The sequence below is a fragment of the Ovis aries genome, chromosome 3 (genome assembly GCF_016772045.2).
Source record: "Ovis aries strain OAR_USU_Benz2616 breed Rambouillet chromosome 3, ARS-UI_Ramb_v3.0, whole genome shotgun sequence".
NCBI lineage: Eukaryota > Metazoa > Chordata > Mammalia > Artiodactyla > Bovidae > Ovis > Ovis aries.
Genome location: NC_056056.1, coordinates 5,108,548 through 5,130,662, shown reverse-complemented (window position 1 = coordinate 5,130,662; position 22,115 = coordinate 5,108,548). Strand labels below are relative to the sequence as shown.

General features: G+C 49.0%; 1 protein-coding gene and 1 non-coding gene across 10 annotated transcripts in view; one reads left to right on the top strand and one right to left on the bottom strand.

Annotated features, from left to right (window-relative positions):
* The window catches only part of RAPGEF1 (Rap guanine nucleotide exchange factor 1), a 136,521-nt gene that overhangs the window by 92,597 nt on the left and 21,809 nt on the right, over positions 1-22,115 (bottom strand). For 3 of the 9 annotated variants that reach the window (XM_027966246.2, XM_027966251.2, XM_060411657.1), the window contains exon 1: positions 19,345-19,777. The exons of 5 other annotated variants lie outside the window; for them this stretch is intronic. In XM_027966246.2, the coding sequence (XP_027822047.1) occupies positions 19,345-19,408 (64 nt within the window). In that variant the 5' untranslated portion in view covers positions 19,409-19,777. Of the gene's footprint in view, positions 1-13,435; positions 19,778-22,115 lie in introns of those variants that run through there. One more of the 9 variants, XM_060411656.1, reaches the window with a different exon arrangement.
* On the top strand, positions 4,335-4,441 carry LOC114114151 (U6 spliceosomal RNA). The gene has a single exon (XR_003588990.2). It is a non-coding gene; the product is annotated as a U6 spliceosomal RNA (small nuclear RNA).

Sequence of the window (22,115 nt, the reverse complement as noted above, 5' to 3'; positions counted from 1 at the left end):
TCTCTTTCACAGACAGACACACACACACCACTCGACACGATGAATGTCTCCCGCTCGTCAGTGCTCTTCAACTCAAGGCTCTGGCTGAAGAGGGACATGTGAGTGGCCCCTCGCCACCCCCAGACCATGGCCTCGGGGCCTTTCCATGGTGCTTCCTCATCCACAGGGTCGTGTCCCCACCCAGCCCCACCCACAGGCCCTGCTTGTTTCAGCTGGCTAACTCTGACTTAACCTTCCAGACCTCAGCTCTGCTCCTTCATAGCATCTGTCAGCCTGCCATTTGAATTCTGCCAAATCAGAATTCAGGTTGGGAAGCATTTGTGCGTCACAGCATCTCACATAGCAGGTGCTCAAACATATGATAGAAAGTGAAAAGAGAAATTAATCCACAAACTATCCACTCAATGCTTCAATTCCTTTCACCACATTGGGACTCCTGAGATTTAAAACTCAAGCGAATTTCAGTCTCATCCCAGGGTGGGGGTGGGGGTGGGGGGATTCACCCCACCTCCTGATTTGCAAGAGACAATTTACATCATTCAAATCACGCCAATCAATGCCCACAGCGCAGTAGCCATCAGCAGTAGCCCAGGAACGACAAGGGGACCCCACACACTTTGCACACATTGGAGCCAAAGGGATGTAGACATGAATCCCAGTTAGGTCACTGGGTAAAGCCTGCAGTAAGTTTAACTTCTGGGTCTGCTTCCTTCCTCTAAAGGGGGCTGACACCGCCTTCAGCCCTGGCTCTTTTGGTAGCAAGGGACAGAAAGTACATGAAACACGCTCATGTAAAAAGAAAGGTTTAAGGGAAATAAAAGCTTCCCAGGTGGTGCTAGCGGTAAAGAACCCACCTGCCAACGCAGCTGAGACTTAAGAGCCAAGGCTTCCATCCCTGTGTCAGGAAGATCCCCTGGAGGAGGGTGCAGCAACCCACTCAAGTATTCTTGCCTGGAGAATCCCCATGAACAGGAGCCTGGCAAGTTGCAGTCCATAGGGTCGCACAGAGTCAGAAGCAACTGAAGCAACTTAGCACGCAAGATAAATAAGAGTAAGGAGTCTCCTGGGAATCCAAGGCAAGCTCACCCAACTGTCAGGAAGGGTGAGAACCAAGAAGGCGGCCCTGAGGACCAGCGTCCTCCACCTCTGCCTCTGCCCTGGTTCCACGTCCCATCAAGGCTCACTCCCTTAGGGAGCTCGCCCAGCGGCTTTAAATGCCATCTTTATGTCAAAACTCCAAGTTCATACCTCTAATCCAGCCCTCTCTCCTTTGGAGACTTGCATACTTAACTCTCCGCTCAGTATCTCCACTTGGAGATCTAAAATGTACTTCTGCCTGAACTCCTGACCACCCCCCACAGCAACTCCATTCTCAGAGTTAGGGGTTCAGGCCAGAAACCGTGAAGCCCCTCTTGGCTCCCCCTTCTCTCTTACAACTCATCCAAGCGGTCAGGAAACCCTGTTAGTCCCAATCTTTGAAATCCGTCAGACCCACCAGCCCTGCATCGTCGCCAGCAGCTCTCCGGACCCCGCTCCAGCTTCCAGCAGCGCTTCTCTATTCCCCGACGTGCACAACGGACTGATCCTGTGTGCGCGCGCTCAGCCGCGTCCGACTCTTCTGCGACCCCATGGGCTGGAGCCCGCCAGGCTCCTCTGTCCATGGGTTGCCATTTCCTCCTCCAGGGGATCTTCCCAACCCAGTGATTGAACCCACATCTGCGTGTCCTGCGTTGCAGGTGGATTCTTTACCTGCTGAGCCATCAGGAAAGCCTAGGAAAACTGAAGTCAGATGGTTTCACTGCTCAGCTCAGAACTGCAACACCTGCCGTTGCCCTCAGGATGATAGTCAAAGTCCTCACAATGGTCCTCAAAGCCCGAGAGGATCTTCCCTCTCTGGCCAGTCATCCCAGCCTCTCACACCTCCATGAACACGCCTACCTACCATTCCGCCTCCTGGAATGTCTGTCCCCCAGGTACGCACTGAGCCAACCCCCTTTGTCCAAGTCCTGATGCAAACCTCACCGTCCCAACAAGGCCACCCTGTCCGCCCGCTTTAACTCTGCAACCTGACCCTTCGGAGCTGGAACTCCTGGTCCCCCTCCTCTGCTTCCCACAGCACTTCTCACACACTCTGTAATTCACTAGTGTGTGCATGCTTCCTCTGAGCCACTACTCATAAAACGGGAGCACATCATGGCTGCCTACCTCCAATTCTTGAGGACTCTTTAGCTCAAATGCCCACCAGTGATTAGACTCTCTGAGTCCTGGTTCAAATTCCTGACCCAGAACCAACTGGCCCAGCTCATCCTTCCAAGGCAGGTCACAAGACACAGGTCAACGGTCAGCTGCTTGCGGAAGAGCCGTTAAGGGCAGAAGGTCCTCTGGGCAAAGCTGAAACCTAGCAGAGCCATCTGGAGCTGTCTGGTGGGGAGCACAAGGTCCCACAGACCACAAGCACAGCGCTGTGTGATAGCAGAGCGCCGGCGCGAACGCTGCGTGGTGGCAGATGCCGGCGCGGATGCTGTGTGATAGCAGAGTGCCAGCACGAACGCTAGAGGACGCCGAGAAGAGGCCTAGGTTAGCGAAGGCGTCAGATCTGAGGTGACGTCTGGCTCCCAGTACTCACCTCAGCGAGAGCTGTTGTGGATTAAATGGTCCCTTCAGGGTCTGGTCCACCGGGAAGAGCTTCATCATACTCTCAAGTAACTTAGGCATCCTAGCCATAAACAGATTTTGTTGACAATGGATAATTGGTAAAAACACTAAATATTAAAAGGAATGGATTAAACTCTGCAGGCAAGCAGCCTTTCTTTTTTTTTTTAAACCTCTCATTGTTCCCCCTTTCACTGCTGAGGATTTTATAATCATCAAAAGACAGAACGATCTGAGCGAGCCGGGTGGTTCTGGTTCACGGTCTTGGGTGCAGCCAGGGCTGCGCCACCTAGGGCTTGATCAGGGCTGTCTCCGAGCTCACCCTCGTGCTGTGAGCAGGAGGGGGCCTCAGCTCCTCGCCCAGGAGCCTCTCCTCACGACAGGGCAGCTCGTCTCTCCCAGAGCAGCAGATCCGAGAGAGAGAACACACGGACCTTCAGAAGTGACAACCATCCATCGCTTGTGCCACAGTCTACTGGTCACGTGACCAACCCTGATACAAGATGGGATGGACTGCACCTGGGCTTGTGAGTGCCAAGAGACAGGGTCTCTGGGGCTGCCTTGGAGGCTGCTAACCACAGGTGACTCCTGCAGACCAAGGCCTGTTTTCAAAGGGCCCAGAGCTGAGATGGATTTTTACATTACTGTTGTTGTTCAGTTACTAAGTCGTGTCCAACTCTTTGTGACCCTGTGGACTGCAGTACGCCAGGCTTCCCTATCCTTCACTATTTCCCAGAGTTTTGTGCTTTAAAAAACAACAACAACAACAAGACTATAAAGGACTGTTAGAAAAAATGAAGAATATGGGACAGAGACCGTACACAGCCTTCAAAGCCCACATGATTTATTACACGGCTCTTTACAGAGAACATCCGATGACTCGCCTAATGCAGACTGCTTATTATAGATGGCTGAAGGGGTTTCCAAGGCTGATTTTGACTGCAGGCAATGCTTCCCTTATGACCTGGCTTCAAAAACTCGCCCCCAAGTAAGCAACTTCACTGAAATACAAACTCAGCAAACTGCAGCTCTGAATATGGTGATGCCAACCACTGGGCAATGAACAGGTCATCATAACCCGAACAGAGAGAAAACAGCATGCTGTGCCCCTAAGTAGGATGTAGAGAAATACCAACTCAGTGAATGAACGAGTAGGAAATATTACAAGCACACATCTTGGAAGCACAGAGTGACCATAAAGTGTGAAAAATCCCCACTCGGTGATTTATAACGTAAGACAAAGGGGAATTTTACACAGTCACCGTAGCTAACCCCATCCTCTGTTCACGCCTCCTGGTGCTCTATGAGGTAGGGGTTATTAGCTGTCTTCATTTTTACAGATGAGCAAATTGAGGCTGACAGAAATTACATAATTTCCCCAAGGTTTCACGATAAGTAGCAGGATGATTTCTCTTACAGCAAAGCACGTGAGAGTACAGAGCAGCTCTGCATCAGGAACCTCGGGACTGACAGGCAGGCCCTCCCCACTGCCCCAGGCCCCCCTCCTGGAAGGCTCTCCCTCTCGCTCCCCTGGAGGAACCCCGGCCCAGGGACTTCACAGGAGAGCGAAGCTCCTGGGCTCCCTATAAGCAAGGTTGCTGAGACCTGCAGTGCTTGGTTTAACCTAATTACTCATTGAGGTGCTTCCTTTATCCAAAGAGAGCTTTAAAAAAGTATCTCCCGTGCTCGCTTCGGCAGCACATATACTAAAATTGGAACGATACAGAGAAGATTAGCATGGCCCCTGCGCAAGGATGACACGCAAATTCGTGAAGCGTTCCATATTTTTGGGAACGCATGTAAGAATTAAAGATTTTAAAATTAAAAAAATAAAAAACTAAAAATAAATAAATAAATAAAAAAGTATTTCCCCGTGGTCTTTGCTTTCCAACCAAGTATCTTCTGAGACTGTGGAACCAGCACCCAGACAGACTCCAGATGTCTCCCCAGTGAGCTAAGTGAAGGGCAGCTGCTGGAGCCCCGGGGCCCACAGAGTCTGGGCACTGGAGTGACGGCAGGGCTGAGAGAAGGCTGCTGCCCTCGGAGCAGACAGAGGGCTGTCATACACAGGACCCAGGATGCCCTGGCAGCCACTGGGCCGGGAGCTGAGCCCTAGGCCAAGGGCTTCCCCCCTGAACGCAAGCAGCCCTCACTGTGCCTGAGAGGTCTCTGAGATGCCTCAGCTTGTCCACTCGGGTCTCAGGTTCAGGAACCTCACAGGAAATGACTTGCTGGAGGCTACCCAACCAGCAGCAGAGCTGAAGTTCCCTGATGCTAAGGCTAATTTTCTACCTTCTGGAAAGCGTGAAGTCCAGCTGGGTGAGGAGACAAATGTTGACCACAACAGGTTCTGGAGGGAGGCAGACTTTGGCAGAGGCAGTTGACCTTGGACCAGAAGTAGGGTGTCTGTGTCAGGGACAGAGGGGAGAGGCAGGGATAATGGTACACATGGGAGGCCAGAAGGCCTGGAGGCACAGGGGCTGTGAAGCGGGTCCTGAGGACCGGGGCAACTATGTGGACCAGTGCTATAAGAAGCAGGACAGCCAGCTGAGAAATGGCACGCACAGTCTGTCAAAGCGCACTGAGGGTCCGGCTGACAGTGGACACATACGTTTTGTGTCAATCAAGGTCCTAATTACATACGCCACTGTGACCTCAATGGGATTCTAATAAACACAGCTGGCCAATCCCCACAGTAGACATGCAAACCATAACAATATAACTGCCTCCCTCAGTCCATCTTAATTATGAGCTAATCATCATCTTCAAAAACGTTATTCCCTTGCCCAACAAAGAGAAGAAGCAGCACTCCAGTCTGCGTGCGCACCCACACTCTCAGGACAGGGGGCAGAGAGAAGATCGGAGAAAGCAAGGTTTGGGCCCCAACTCTGCCCCCGACCAGCTGTGTGATCCTGAGCAAGTCACCAGACCTCACTGACCCTGTTTCCCCATCTGTGAAATGAAGATAAAATATTATACCCATCACACAAAACCCTTGGGAGGCTCAAATGCAATACTCTTGGCTCCCAGACCTGTTTGCAAAGATGGCCACAGTAAATCCCCTTTGACTTCAGAGGCCTTCCATCCAGAGGTGGGTCTCTCTCTCACCTTGAATCTGGGCTGTCCTGGGACATGCTTTTACCAACAAGATGGAGCGGAGGCAACACCGTGCCAATTCTGACCCTGGGCCTCAGAAGGCCATGTACACCTTGCTCTCCAGGAAGCTTCCAGCTGCCAGGTGAGTGACCTCGGGCCCTGGCTGGGGCAGAGGTGAGCCTCCCAGCAGCTGACCACAGATACAAGAGGGACCCCAGCTGACACCAGGACTCCAGCCTAAATCACCCCTTTCAGAAGCATGAACTAAATTAAGGCATCACTGGGTCACTAAACACTGGGGTCATTTGTTAGCACTGACTGAGTGCTAGAGTGGTACTCAAAACACACAGCTGCTATAGCATCTCTCTCTGCCCGAATCCCCCCGTCCTCAATTCTTCCTTCTCTGCTGGATTATCCTCAGAGATGGTGGAGCAGAAGGAGGTGCACTCACCTTCTCCTGCGAGAACTCCAAACTTACAACTTGTTGCTGAACAACCATCGGCAAGACAATGTTGGATCCCGCCAGAAAAAGATACCCCACGTCCGAGAGCAAAGGAGAAGCCCCAGCAAGACAGTAGGAGGGGTGAGATCATATTTAGAATCAAACCCCACACCCGCCAGAGACACTTGGAGGGCCCAAACAAAACCTGGTGCCCACCGGAACCCAGAGACCCCACAGAGACTGAGCCAGACCTGTGTTTGGGTCTCCTGTGAGGTCGGGATCAGCAGTGGCCTGCCACTGGGGCGTGGGCTCTGGGTGCAGCTACCTGGGTTAAACAGGCTGTGGCTTAAGTCCTCTTGGAGGAGGTCACCATTAACCCCACCATGGAGCCACTGAGCAGATGACCCACAAACTGCAGAACAATTATACCAGAGGAATTCTCACACTGTTGAGAAATTTCTAGGACCCACAACAGATTTCCCAACCTGGGGATCTGGCAAAAGGACCGAGAACCCCCACAGAATTTGACTTTGGAGGCCAGTGGGATTTGATTACAGAACTTACCCAGGACTGGGAAACAGACTCTGGGAGGGCACAGACAGAACCTTGTGCACCAGGACCCAGGAGAAAGGAGCCGTGACCCCACAGCAGACTGACCCAGACGTGTCTGTGAGTGTCCAGGAGTCTCTGGGGGAGGCGTGGGTCGGCGGCGGCCCACTGCAGGGTCGGGGGCACTGAGTGTGGCAGTGCGTGCACGGGACCTTTGGAAGGAGGTCGCCATCATCTTCAGTAGCTCCACCATAGTTTGGCCTCAGGTCAACAACAGGGGGGGAACAAAGCCCTGCCCATCAACAGAAAACTGGACTAAAGATTTACTGAGCATGGGCCCACCCATCAGAACAAGACCCAGTCTCCTCCACAGTGAGTCTCTCCTATCAGGAAGCTTCCGTAAGCCTCTTATCCTTCTCTGACAGAGGGCAGACAGAATGAAAATCACAATCACAGAAAACTAATCAAGCTTATCACATGGACCACGGCCTTGTCTAACTCAGTGAAACAATGAGGCATGCCATGTAGGGCCACCCGAGACGGATGGGTCATGGGGGAGAGGTCTGACAAAATGTGGTCCACTGGAGAAGGGAATGGAAAACCACTTCAGTATTCTTGCCTTGAGAACCCCACGAACAGTATGAAAAGGCAAAAAGACAAGACACTGAAAGATGAACTCCCCAGGTCGGTAGGTGCCCAATATGTTACTGGAGGAAAGTGGAGAAGTAACTCCAGAAAGAATGAAGAGACAGAGCTAAAGCGAAAACAACGCCCAGCTGTGGATGTGCTGGTGACAGAAGTGAAGTCTGATGCTGTGAACAGCAATACTGCGCAGGAACCAAGAATGTCAGGTCCATGAATCAAGGCAAATTAGAAGTGGTCAAACAGGAGATGGCAAGAGTGAACACTGACATTTTAGAAATCAGTGCACTAAAATGGACTGGAATGGGTTAATTTAATTCAGATGACCATTATATCTACTACTGTGGGCAAGAATCCCTTAGAAGAAATGGAGTAGCCATCATGGTCAACAAGAGAGTCCAAAATGCAACCTGGACTTGGGTTCAATCTCAAAAATGACAGAATGAGCTCTGTTCATTTCCAAGGCAAACCATTCAATATCACAGTAATCCAAGTCTATGCCCTGACCAGAAATGCTGAAGAAGCTGAAACTGAATGGCTCTATAAGACCTACAAGACCTTCTAGAGCTAACACCCACAAAAAATGTCCTTTTCATCATAGGGGACTGGAATGCAAAAGGAGGAAATCAAGAGATACTTGGATTAACAAGAAAATTTGGACTTGGCAAAATGAAGTACAAAATGAAGCAGGGCAAAGGCTAACAGAGTTTTGCCAAGAGAACGCACTGGCCATAGCAAACACCCTCTTCCAACAACATAAGAGAAGACTCTACACATGAACATCACCAGATGGTCAACACCGAAATCAGATTGATTATATTCTTTGCAGCCAAAGATGGAGAAGCTCTATACAGTCAGCAAAAACAAGACCAGGAGCTGACTGTGGCTCAGATCATGACCTCCTTATATCCAAATTCAGACTTAAATTGAAGAAAGTAGAGAAAATCACTAGACCATTCAGGTATGACATAAATCAAATCCCTTACAATTATACAGTAGAACTGACAAATAGATTCAAGGGATTAGATCTGATAGACAGAGTACCTGAAGAACTATGGATGGAGGTTGGTGACATTGTACAGAAGGCAGTGATCAAGATCATCCCCAAGAAAAAGAAATGCAAAAAAGGCAAAATGGTTGTGGGAGGAAGCCTTAAAAATAGCTGAGAAGAAAAGAGAAGCTAAAGGCAAAGGAGAAAAGGAAAGATATAAGCATCTGAATGGAGAGTTTCAAAGAATAGCAAGAAGACATAAGAAAGCCTTCCTCAGCGATCAATGCAAAGAAACAGAGGAAAACAACAGAATGGGAAAGACTAGAGATCTCTTCAAGAAAATTAGAGATACCAAGGGAATATTTCATGCAAAGATGGGCTCGATAAAGGACAGAAAAGGCATGGACCTAACAGAAGCAGAAGAGGTGGCAAGAATACACAGAAGAACTGTACAAAAAAGGTCTTCACGACCCAGATAATCATGATGGTGTGATCACTAATCTAGAGCCGTACATCCTGGAATGAGAAGTCAAGTGGACCTTAAGGAGCATCACTATGAACAAAGCTAGTGGAGGTGATGGAATTCCAGTGGAGCTATTTCAAATCCTGAAAGGTGATGCTGTGAAAGTGCTGCACTCGACATGCCAGCAAATTTTGGAAACTCAGCAGTGGCCACAGGACTGGAAAAGGTCAGTTTTCATTCCAATCCCAAAGAAGGGCAATGTCAAAGAATGTTCAAACTATTGCACAGTTGCACTCATCTCACATACTAGCAAAGTAATGCTCAAAATTCTCCAAGCCAGGCTTCAACAGTATGTGAACCATGAACTTCCAGATGTTCAAGCTGGATTTAGAAAAGGCAGAGGAACCAGAGATCAAATTGCCAACATCTGCTGGATCATGGGAAAAGCAATAGAATACATAGGGAAACAACAGAAAAGCATCTACTTCTGCTTTACTGACTACGCCAAAGCCTTTGACTGTGTGGATCGCAGCAAACTGTAGAAAATTCTTAAAGAGTTGGGAATACCAGACCACCTGACCTGCCTTCTGAGAAATCTGTATGCAGGTCAGGAAGCAACAAACATGGAACAACAAACTGGTTCCAAATTGGGAAAGGAGTATGTCAAGGCTGCATATTATCACTCTGCTTATTTAACTTCTATGAAGAGTACATCATGCAAAATGCTGGGCTGGATAAAGCACAAGTTGGAATCAAGATTGCTGGGAGAAATATCAATAATCCCAGATACGCAGATGACACCACTCTTATGGTAGAAAGTGAAGAGGAACTAATGAACTTGAAAGAGCAGAGTGAAAAAGCTGGCTTAAAGCTCAACATTCAGAAAACTAAGCTCATGGCATCTGGCCCCATCACTTCATGGCAAATAGATGTGGAAACAGTGAGAGACTTTATTTTCTTGGGCTCCAAAGTTACTGCAGATGGTGACTGCAACCATGAAATGAAAAGACACTTACTCCTCGGAAGAAAATCTATGACCAACCTAGACAGCATATTAAAAGCAGGGACATCACTTTGCCAACAAAAGTCCATCTAGTCAAAGCCATGGTTTTTCCAGTAGTCATGTATGGATGTGAGAGTTGGACTATAAAGAAAGCTGAGCACCGAAGAGTTGATGCTTTTAAACTGTGGTGTTGGAGAAGACTCTTCAGAGTCCCTTGGACTGCAAGGAGATCCAACCAGTCCATCCTAAAGGAAATCAGTCCTGAATATTCATTGGAAGGACTGATGCTGAAGCTGAAACTCCAATACTTTGGCCACCTGATGCGAAGACCTGACTCATTGGAAAAGACCCTGATGCTGGGAAAGATTGAGGGCAGAAGGAGAAGGGGACAACAGAGGATGAGATGGTTGGATGGCATCACCGACTCAATGGACGTGAGTCTGAGCAAGCGCTGGGAGTTGGTGATGGACAGGGAAGCCTGGCCTGCTGCAGTCCACAGGGTCGCAAAGAGTCGGACACGACTGAGCGACTGAACTAAATGGATTACTCACATCTGCATTCAATCACACCTTTATTTCTCCCTTTAAAAAAGCTCTCCCTTGGGACTTCCCTGGTGGTCCCGTAGATAAGGACCTGCCTGCCAATTCAGGGGACACAGGGTCAATCCCTGGTGTAGGAAGATCCCATATGCCGCAGAGCTAAGCCTAGGCACCACAACTATTGAGCCCATGCTCCTCAGCAAGAGAAGCCTCCACAATGAGAAGCTCCACACATCGCACCTATAGAGTAGCTCCCACTCTCTAACTCGAGCCTTTTCACAGCAACCAAAAATAAAATAATGAAGAAAAAAAGCTCTCCCTCGACCCCGCTACCTTCACAACTATCAACCTGTCTTTGCTCTGCGTTGCAGCAAAAGTCCTCTGGGAGCTGCTCATGCCCGCTGTGTCTACTTCCTCTCTGGCCCTTCTCTCTCACACCCCCTTTCACCTCCAGCACCGCCCTGAAACTGGTCCAGGTCTCCAGCGAATGCATGGCCCTAAGGCCGGTGCTCAAGTCTCCGTCCTTACGTGACTTGCCCCAATCAGCATCGTCTGTCGGCTCTCGTCCTCTGCCCCTGACCCTGTCTGCACCTGGTTCCCAGGACAACACAGTCTCCAAGCCTCCTCCTGCCTCACTGCAGGGCCTTGCTCATCACCCCAAACTCCTGATTCTGAGGGGCCTCAGGGCTCAGTCTCTGGTTTCTTCTGTAACTCACTTCGTCAGTAACCTCTCTCATCCAGTCTCAAAAGTCAAAGACCCCAAAAGGCCCAGATTTCCTGAGATCCAGACCCCAACACCCAACCTGCCTAGTGACCACCTCTTTTAGGTCTCTCATAGGCACCCCAAACTCAACCTGTGCCAAACGCAACTCCTGACCCCCCCCCTCAACCCCCGGGTCCCCATGCACTCCTCTGGCACTCTTCCGTTCATAAGACAAAATGCTCAGACCAAAACACCTCTTCTCTCACACCCCACACGTCACCCTGAGCAAATCCCACTGGCCCTCCCTTCAAACCCTGTCTCCCACAAGGCTCTGCGGCTTCCTGACCTCCGTCTTGCTGATCCCTCCCAAGTCCACTCCAGCCACGCAGGCCTCACGCTGTCCTGTCGGCCCAGACCTCTGCACCAGCTTCCCGTTCTCCAGAGCGCACGTGCCCACATGGCACAGCCCTCCAACTCAACTCCTCACAGCTGAGCCCTCTACAATGCCTGATAGCCTCTGATAGCCTCTGCAATGCTATCAGCCCCTCTCCCAATCCAACATCCCCTCCCTCCCTCCTTTCTGTGATGTCTGTCATCTAACAGATTATATACTTTACTGTCATATTAAACTATACACTTCCGAAGCCAATGATGTCTTAATTTTTCATTAGCTATCTCTTGCGCCTAGAACAGTGCCTGACACAGGAGCCATTCAATGAATGTTTGTTGAATGGATGAAAGTCTGTCAATCAATGAATGAGTATAGAAACAGTGGAATGTTTTTACTATAGTGCCCCATTTAATAGTAAAGGAAAACTGTTTAAGGCCTCCATATTCAAAGTACCAGGTTCTTCAAACCTTCCACAATCTCTTTCTCATTGTATTTTTATAGATAAAGACCTGAATTTTCAGCTTAAGTAATCTCAGTTTTAAAAATGAGGCTGTTGGAGGGTGATATTTGAGACCTTTCTCTGGCTTGAAATGTGAATAGTTCTAGTGACTGACGAGTGACCTGCTTCTGAGTTCCCCAGTAATAATGACAGCTGCTGCTGCTGCTAAGTCACTTCAGTCGTGTCCAACTCTGTGCGACCCACAGACGGCAGCCCGTCAGGCTCCCCCGCCCCTGGGATTCTCCAGGCGAGGGCACTGGAGTAGGGTGCCATCGCCTTCTCCGATGATGAGAGCAGGGAGCACCAAACCAAAAGGGCCCCGCAGACCAGGGGTCAGCACACGCCTGCCGGTAGCCTGAATCCTGTCAGCCTCTCCATTGCATATTCCTCGTATATAGCCTGCAAGGAAAGAATGGTTTTCCCATCTGCCATAAGATGGTTTCACCTTAGCTGGTCATATAAGTACCTACGTAACAGTCTTGATTTTACCTCTTGCCCTGCAAAGCCCACAATATTCACTACCTGGCTCTTTAAATTTACCCACTCCTGACAAAGACGAGCCATCGTAAGGCCAATTCCTCAGCTGCAGACCACAAGGTCCCCAGACACAGGAACCTAGGAATTTCAGCAAGATGTGACTTCCAAAGCTAAGTGCCCTAATGTAACTGCCGAAAGGCAATCAGAGATAAAGTGGCCAGTGGCCACTGCTATTATCTTAAATACTGGTAACACCCTCCATGTGGCTGGAAAGAAACAGCCAAGCGCGGAAATGTATCTTACGCATGTTCCCAGGGTAAAGCATATCCTAAAACCAATGGCTGGGGTAGATATTGTTCTAAATTTGGAAATATCTGGTGACAAAGCGAAGTTTCCTTCCCTTTTCTTACCCACACCCAAAACAACACCCCATGTTTCTCATGAGAAAAATTCCATCACACTTACGGCTTCCATTTCCTACATTTGATCTTTCACTTAACAACAACAACAAAAGATTAATGGAAGCCCATAAAGTATCCAGATCTCTTAGTACCAAATCTGGCATACAAGAAGCTACCAGCGTTATTGTAATATTGTACCCAATGTGTTATTGCTGTACTATTATTACATCTATTATTGTATCACATTATATACTTTGTATATGGTAGATACAATACATAACGTATTATAAAACGTTTTGAACATATACTCTGTAACATGTAAACACATTTTATAAATAGAAAATATATAATCATCATATATACAATATGCTGTATCATTCTATACCTTTATTACATACATTATATCACTGTTATATTACCATCCTAACACTAAGCCACTAAGTAGCTGGAGATACTAAGCCACAAAGTAGTTGAGTCCCACTTCACTTCTAAGCCTCGATTTCTTCACTGGCAAAATCAGGGAATCATTTTAGAGTTTTGCCACTCTTTTCTAGCCCAAGACTAATTCCAAAAGCATGCTACATAACCTTTGCTTTGAAAGCTTCTCCTGCCCGGAAGCCTGTGCATGGCCACACCCAATCACGACTTGGAGCCCCACAATGAACGGGCGTGGGCATCATCTTTGTTCATCACAGTAATATCCTGATGTTCTGCACTTGTTGACCCAAACTGCCCTTGCAGCAAGGTTTGAAGCAAGCAGTCTAACAGCGTATCTATTTTAATAAGAATTGGGTTGGCGCCCAATCACGTAGGAGCATTTGGGGAAATGGTAACGAATCATCCCCCAACAGGAACAGGAAGGAGGAAGAGTCGGTCCCTCAACACCCTGCTGAACAGCAAGTGTTACGCTAATGATGCTACGGTATCACTTCTGGGCTCACTCTGTCCCTTTCACGTGAGGAAATCAAAAGTGTTTAAAAAAATCACTGCTCCCTGGGAGGCAAAAGACAGAAAGTTGTGATGGTAAATGAGAATCCCTGAAATCTTATTATGCCTTTTCTCTGTGAAACTCAACACTTGAATGAGACTGAACCAAGTCCAATGCAAAAGTCCATGGGAAAACAGAAATTTGAAACAAAAATAGATTCTATGGCTCCTGAACTTCCCATCCCCTTCTCTGAACCCCATGCCTGCATCAAAGTGGCATTAATAAAACCAATTTAAGTTTTACAAGGAAAACAATTTCAAAATGACAACACTCAACGCGGATGTGCTTGCGGCTATCTGATAAATTTATGCATCGCTCATGAAAATGAACACAACGCAGCACTAGCCCATGGCAGGTTCCTGGACTGGGAGCTCTACCTTGAGACCTCGCGCTAAGGAGACCATCTAGCAAATCACAAGCTTACGAATACAGCTGCTTACTGCTACCTAACCTCTTACAGAAAAAGAGGAAAACAGTGTCGAAATCCAGCAGCGGCTGCACCATCTAATAAGTTATGGAAGAGCAACGTGATGGAATGTCACAGTCCTTACGGTAGCTCTAGAGACCACAGATGAAAAATATGCCTGTGAGTGCAGCAGCTCTGGAAAAGATGACCAGTAAACAGCTCGTCCTTCGGCTCGCCTACCAGGTTTCAGGCCCTTTAGATCCAGACATGCAAGATGCATTCTCCTCTCGGCATTTTGTCAATTTTTTTTCCCAATTCCTTCTTTAGTAACATCTTTTCACCTAAGATAAAATGTAAGTTCCCTGTACTTAACCTAAAAATAACAATAATAAACTCTTACTGAAAGTATACTACTTGTCTGGTACTGTTCTAAGTATTTCACATGCATAAACCCCTTGATCCTCATGTCACCCCATGAGGTAGGCACTATCTACAAATGAGAAAACTGAGGCCCAAGAGTTAAGGAACTTGCCAGTCATCAGCCAGCTCAAAGTGGGAGACCAGGGCATCAACCCTGGCACCTGGCTCCGGTGTACAGTCTCTTAACCACTTTGCCATTAGGAAAGAGACATTTCAACATTATTCAGGATGAGAAAATGGATTCTCCTGGTTAGTAACATATTCCAGTTAACTAGGAACAGCTCAACTATGCCCAGTCCTGCAGTAACTACTTTCAAAGAAATTCAGCACCATACAAAGCACCCCGGGGACCACGGTGCCCAGCAGCATCCATGCCTCCTGCAGGTACTGAACACCAGGGGAGCTCGCACATGCAAACAGGCGTGATCGGCGCGGACGGTCACTGATTCACAGCTCACCAGGCACCTCTGAGATCATCTGGCATGTGATCCCTTCAACTGAGGGAAGGAAGTGGGTAGTTAGCCAAGCTCCCACTGCTAGCTGGCCTGTGTAAAACCAGGGTTCGTTCTATTACGCAACGTGTGATAACATGAATGACTGTGATTCACTAAGTACCTGAGTATGCGAAGGGCTATGACCCCTTTACACATTCTCATTTAACTGTGCACAACAGTCCTTTGAGGTATGCGTCATTATTAATGTCACACAGAAGTTAGGAAACAGGCTGGGATGTGTGAAGTCGTGTGGCTGGGCTCTCAGCGGGAAGGCCCTGAGCGGGGTGCCGCACGTTCTGGAGCGCATTCTGGAGCATGGCAGCCCCCAAAGCGAGGGAGTGAGGGCAGACAACGGATGGGGGGGGGGGTAGGAAGGAGGCCGGCTCCAGCTGCGGCCAGAAAAGCTTCAATGGTAATGATCCGGCACACTCGCCAGCTTGGGACAAGCCTGTAGAGGCAAGTCTAAACACCGCTGCTGACTGGGATCCAGACAACTATAAATCTGCCCCTGTGGCAGAGGACCCAGAGAGCTGCAGAGTTTATGCAAATCCGTGACTCCCCACCCCCACCCCGGCCAGGCACCTCCTTCTTGGGGCTGCAAAGCCCATAGGCACCCCAGCCTGGGAAGGACACTTTTTGCAGTCAGCGCTTCCACTGAGGGTGTTTGCTTCACTCGCTCACACCCAGCTGTGTACAAATATGCAAATCATTAATATTTCCATTTGCCAGGCCAGTGTGGCCTCGTGCTGGGGGGCTTCCTGAGGGAGATAATTCAGTGCGCAACTACAGCCACAATGTTTAATTCCCAAGGCCGCGTCTGCTCATGTTGTATCCCCCAAAGCCAGAAAAACCACCGTCAGCCACCCTTCAGGTTATTCCTGGGGGGGACAAAAGGACCAGAAGAAACAAGGAAGTCTTCTGAGAGCAGGTGATAGCAGGTATATCTCAGAGAAGTTCAGGGCAGCTCTAGGCTGAAGGTTTCCCCAGGTGTCGGGGTCAAGCATCAACAACCAAACGCTGACTAAATGATTTAAGTACCTTTAGTGAAGCGATTTTTTGCAGTGTGAACAACTGTTGATAAATTTAGTCTCTGTGAATTCAGAACTGCTGTGGGCCACAGGAGGTTGAGCCTGTTTTCATCCCCCGATGACTCTACTTTGGGCAGAGAACTGCAAAGCCGGAAGGCCAGCACCAGTTTCATCTGCCCGCACCAGGAGCCACGCAGCGCCTTTCACACCCCAGGTACACCTGGTGCTAGAGCCGGGAGCCAGCCAGCACTCAGCTCGGCCACTGAGTGCCATACGCTGGGTGGGAGTCGAGGGCAGGACTGCAACCCCAACAGACAGCCCTCAGGTTTCTGACCAGGTCACGCAGTAACCAGAATTCACTTGTTCAAAGTCAGACAGCAAGACAGGGCAGAGCTCTGGCTGGCTGGACCATGGAGGATCATAGCAGCTACTGCCTTATCCCGTCTCCCATGCTATATTTTTGGGCAGGGACCTGCTAGAACTCACCATGGTAATACAAATGATTCCAATTTATCAACTATGGCAAGTATTCATTAGTGTAAAAACCAAAAAAAGGCTGTACTGTCTCTTTCTTAAGTCTTGGGTCGAGAGCTGTAAGAAAAACTAGTTTTAAGAGTCAGAGAGCATACTGTTGGTCCCTTCAAAAGGGTTACGCCTCACACTGTTTAAAATCATTAGAGAGACATTACTGCATGTAAAGTGCTCTTTTAGGGGGACAGCAAGCAGAGACAGTGAAACTCATGTTTCTCAAACTAGTATTCTGTCACCTCAGTTTTTAACCTCCCAGATGTACACAACATGGGAGCAGAAACATAGATGGTCTAAAAGGTAGATAATGATTTCCTTTCAATGTCCCTTCAGAATTTATTCTGGATCTGACCTTCCTAATCGCGACCGTCTGGCTCAGGTTAAAGTCTGCCATGGCAGGCCAACAGACAGGCTGGACAGCAGTCAGAGGGGCCGTGGCAGCTGCCTGCAGCAACCACACGTGAGGCCAAGACCCAGCTTCACTTGCCCCTAAAGCAAGGCACTGATTCCACGCCACATGCCCTCCAGCCTGGAGCCATCAAGTCAGTCCCTGTGATTTCATGTTCGTGCTGAGCCTGGACTTCACATCAGGCTCAGGGTGGTGCTGGGGATTCACGAAATCACTCCTGAACACTGTTCTGAAATTACTGTTTCAAAACATCAACAGCCTTTACTGACAAACTGTGAAGAACAGATAAACTCCACACCCCTGTTACTGTGGGTCCTTGGCAGAGCGTCCACAGATGTTGGATCGGAGAATAAACTAGGTACGAGGTCTCTTGTGCACAAACCAAATCCCTACACTGGCAGAGACGTGCCCCTGGTCCAAAGGATCTGTGAAGACCAAGAAATCAGCGGCAGTTAATTGCTCTTTTTACCCCCAGTTCACTGTGGATTCTGAAATCCCTGCCATCAGCCCCTCTCATTTACATTTCTGAACACAAGTAAACAACACAACACAACAGCTTTCATTTTTGTCTGTAAACCCAGCTGCTACCACTGGAAATATCAGGAAGCTTTCATTCATACATTTTCCTAAGGAAAACCAGAGACAACTTGAAAGTAAGTAAAATGTTGAATTCCTGTTATAACATTGGTGATTTGTGTCATTGGATCAGGCGGCTTTTCTTCTCAGTAACTGGAGATACCAGCCCACACGTCAGTGAGAGAGAGTGTTGCATCCCAGCCCACATGCAAATACCCGTGTCTGCGAGAGTCATTCTTTTGAAGGACAAAGTATTATGACATAAAAAGCAACTGCTTTTTTTTTTTAATGTTTCTCTCCCCCAAGTGAGTAAAATACATTAAAGAAAATATAGCAAATCTCACATATTCATTACCTGGATTCTAACGTTGTTAAAATGATCCTGTTTTTCTTACCTAAATGCAAGTGTTCACTCACTCACCTGAACCATTTTAGAGTAAAATTATAGCCAGTATAACCCTTTCCTCCTAAATACTTCACCATGATGATACCAAAATGGACATTCTCCTACATGACTCATTACCACCACCACACAATGGTTTTAGCAACAGTTTCCAAACACCATCTACCACCCAGTTCATATTCAAATTTCCTGGTCTGTCCCTCAAATGTCTTTCATCATTTTTTAATTCAAAGCAGGATTTGATAAAGGAGCAGAAAGGAGCACCTTTTCCAAACTAGCTCATTGACTGATGGAAACTTAGAGGGGTAATGGTTAAGTTAGCATCCCACTGACTTTTCTCAAGAAGGAAAAAAAAAAAAAAAAAAAAACCAACTGTCTATAACCTGACCACAAAAGACAACTCTTACTGACATTTCCATGTGGTTTCTCCAAGTTTATTTTTTCTGTTCATAAACACACACCTGTGCACACACTTATGATCAAACTGTCTTGCTACAGGTCAGGTGCTACCTCCCTTCTTTTTTGGCAAGTGGAGATAAAAGAGTCCATACTATCCAGGGCACTATCTTTGGTATTTGGGTGCCTGCTGGGTCTGCGAACTGCTAGTCTGCTAGGTTAATAACAGTGAAATAGGGCAGCAAGTGCCCTGGGACCCTGCTCAAGGGAGGACCTCCAGTTTTAGGCACACCACAGCACACTGCTGGGTGGTCCCTCTGACTTCTTCCTTCTCAGAGCTAACGCTAACAAAAGCGCGAGTGACATGGAGGAGGTGGTAATAGGTGCTGCTGTCCTGTATCATGGACATCGAGGATAGACAAATACAAGGTGGTTGTTGTTTTTTTTAAATAGGAGGTACTTTGAACTCTTAGGAAGAAAGGGGCTATATAATTAAAAGCTATTATTAACATTCTCTAAACCAAACTGTCACTAAAAATGCAAACTCCTGGATATCAAAATTTTTCTTTGGGATATTTTTTAAAACTGAAAAATTTCAACCCAGCGACATGCGCTGCACTAAATAAAAAAAATCTCAAACTGAACTAAAGTTCTCAGCCAAGTCAGGCCATCACAGAGCTGCGAATCATTTCATTCCTTAGCAGAACTGTCTGTTGACTGTCTTCAGACCATGCTGAACTGGAAGCATGGTCTGGCCCGCAGGCTCAGGTCTGGTCTTACACCGTAGCGTCCCAACAGACAGCGGCCGAAGCCCTTCTTCCTGGGGACGAAGTGCAGGGTCTTCTTACCTGGTTTCCAGGGACACAGGTGGCTTCGTTTCAGGGGCTTCTGTTTTTCAATAGCATTGCCCATTCTAAATTAAGCCAGAGGATCACAGAGCCCTTCCAAGCCCAAGTGTCTTTGCTGAAGAGCAAACACAGACCAAGTCACCAGCTGGACGGGATTCATCTCTCAGACATCCCCATCACCCAGTGGCAAGCCCGTGCAAGAAAAACTTGAACTCTGCTCTGAAAGGTCTTTGCCTCCTGCCTGTCCAACTCTCTTCACTTCCAGGGAGGAAATCAGAATACAAGGCTTGTTACCGCCCCAGCGGTGGGTCCCCGGACCCGTCTATTCTAGGAGCTCCTCCTCGGCTTTCCTGACACTCCAATCCTCATCGGCACAGCAGCAGCCTCGGAGATTGAACTTCATTTCCAAACCCCATCATCGCTGCTTTTCCTTGGGGGAGGAGTGGGAAATCACATGATCAAGAAGCTGAAAGCTAAAAATAGACCAGTTTGGGGGCGTGCCACAAGAAACACTGTCACAGAGACCCCAGGGTCACACCTTCTTTTTAAGGTTCTAGCCCTTAGACCAGTGTGCATACGGGACAAGTTCCATCGGTGAAAACAAACTGACTTCATTAAGACTGTTGTTTCCAAGGGGAAAAGTAAGCAAACATCAAAATGCAAGCTGCACTTCAGTTTCCCAAGAAGAGCTCGGAGGGCAAATGGGAGTGTGCAGCCTCAAGCTCCAGTCACACAGTCTACGTTGGAATTAACATTTCTGGAGACAATGCTGCACCACCTAAATTCTGAACAACAGATTTCCTGGAAGAAAGGGCATGAAATCATACACTTTTTTTTGTGGGGGAAAAAATTAAAGAAAAGAAAATGTCAAGGTACACGGAAAGATTTCACTGACTGAGATCCTAGAACCTGAGGGTAGAAAAGCTCTTCAGGAATCTCTGGAGCGCAGGCAGTGGGGAGACTGAGGCCCTACATCCGGGGCCAGATTCTGGCCTGCCCACCGAGCACAGCAGTGTCAGTTTCCCCATCCGTCAGCTGTGCAGAATGCCGTAGTCCCACCTCCTCGGCTGCGATGAGGACCAAATAAGACAGACACTTGGGAGTCCCCTCAGGAAATCGTTACCACCATCAAGTTTGAAACCACAGTAGCTCGGAAAGCAGATACCTGGCTTCAGCCAATTTGGCCAAAGGCACACAATCAAAGGGACTGGAGGGTAGGATGGGGGAGCCAGCGTAAAATTTAAAGACAAAAAAAGCCCACGGAGCCGAAGAGACAGGGTCTAAAAGGCACTCGGTGCACTGGGGCTTCCACTGCTCAGCGTGCTGCACCACAGCCAGGGCGCCACCCCCGCCACGGCCCCCTCCAAGGGGGCAAGAGAATCCTGCCGGCGTACGCAGAACCGAAGAAGCCACATCCCGATCTCCACAGGAGCCTGAGGTTTCTGATTCCCATCTACCGACACAGAAGTCATTTTCACACAATCGCGGCCTGCGAGTCCAGACTTCTCAAAGCCAACAGCATGTGTCTGTTCCACTTTCCTGCCACCCCAACACTGCGCATGGAGCGCTCCTTCCAGTCAAACCACAGCCACGAACCGGGAAAGAGCGCAGACCCGAGCTCCAGCCACCCGGAGGGGCCGCCGACACCCAGCCACGGGTCAAACACCCACAGCACACCCAGCACTCCATCCCCGTCACCATCAGTGACCGCCCCACCCTTCTGACACACTCTGAAGGGCTCTCAGTTTCCTTCCCCAAACTGTAATAATTTTCCTTAGGCAAGTGTTCAGTGCCAGATATGTCTGACCTCATTTCTTCCACGAGAAATTTAGTTCAATTCATCTACAGAAAGATCAAAGAAGTTCTACTTTTGAACGTGCATCCTAATGTCTCTTTTCACCTAAAGACAGTTTTAACGTATCAAATGCTCTGCACACAAAGCCGCCCAGCACCAGCAGAGTACCCGGACACGCAGATGCCTAATGACCGATGAACAGACGGGCAGACAGGAGGACGAAACACATGAAGACTTCTCCACCTGCCCCAACAAATACTGCCCACAGTGGGTGAACCAGAGCTTCCAGTCCGCAAACAAACTCTCCTTGCGGCAAGAGCCAGGGCGCGGGCCACCAGAGCACTGTTCGTCCGCCTTCGCCACTCCTCAGCCCAGGCCAACCCCCGACGGGGAGCGTCGCCCACATCTTTCTCATCCCGTCGGTCTGCAGAGCCCCTGACGTCAGGGACTGACCGGGCCTGGGTCAGCTCCTCACGGGCCGGAGCGCACGCGATAGCAGGTCACCCCTGGAGCCGGGCTTGAGGCTGACTCCGCCGCTGCCGAGCCCAGGGGCTGCCACGTTCGAACCCTGAGGAAGATCCCCAGCTCCAGACAGCTAGGTTACTGCCGAACCTTCCAACCACCTGGAGACGTCCCTGAGAGCAGCTCTGAAGGGAGGACCCTGTGGGTCAGCTCTGTCTCAGGACCGCGGCCTCCCAGAAGGATTCCCTGTGAACTGCCAGGGGCTGGGGACGGGGACAGACGGATCCGACGGCCTTTTCTTAGACGGCGTCTCCGGGACTCGTCGCCCGGCGGGGCAAGCGACCATCTAACCCACAGCTCAGGGGGACACGGGGCTCTCGGGTGAGAGCGGTCAAAGGGAAGCGCCGCCCGAATGGGAGCGCACGGCCAGCATCCCGGCCTCCGTGTCCTGCGCAATCACCCCGAGGACGCCGCGGAGGTAAGGCTGCTGTCAGCCAGAGCTCCCGGGAGCGGA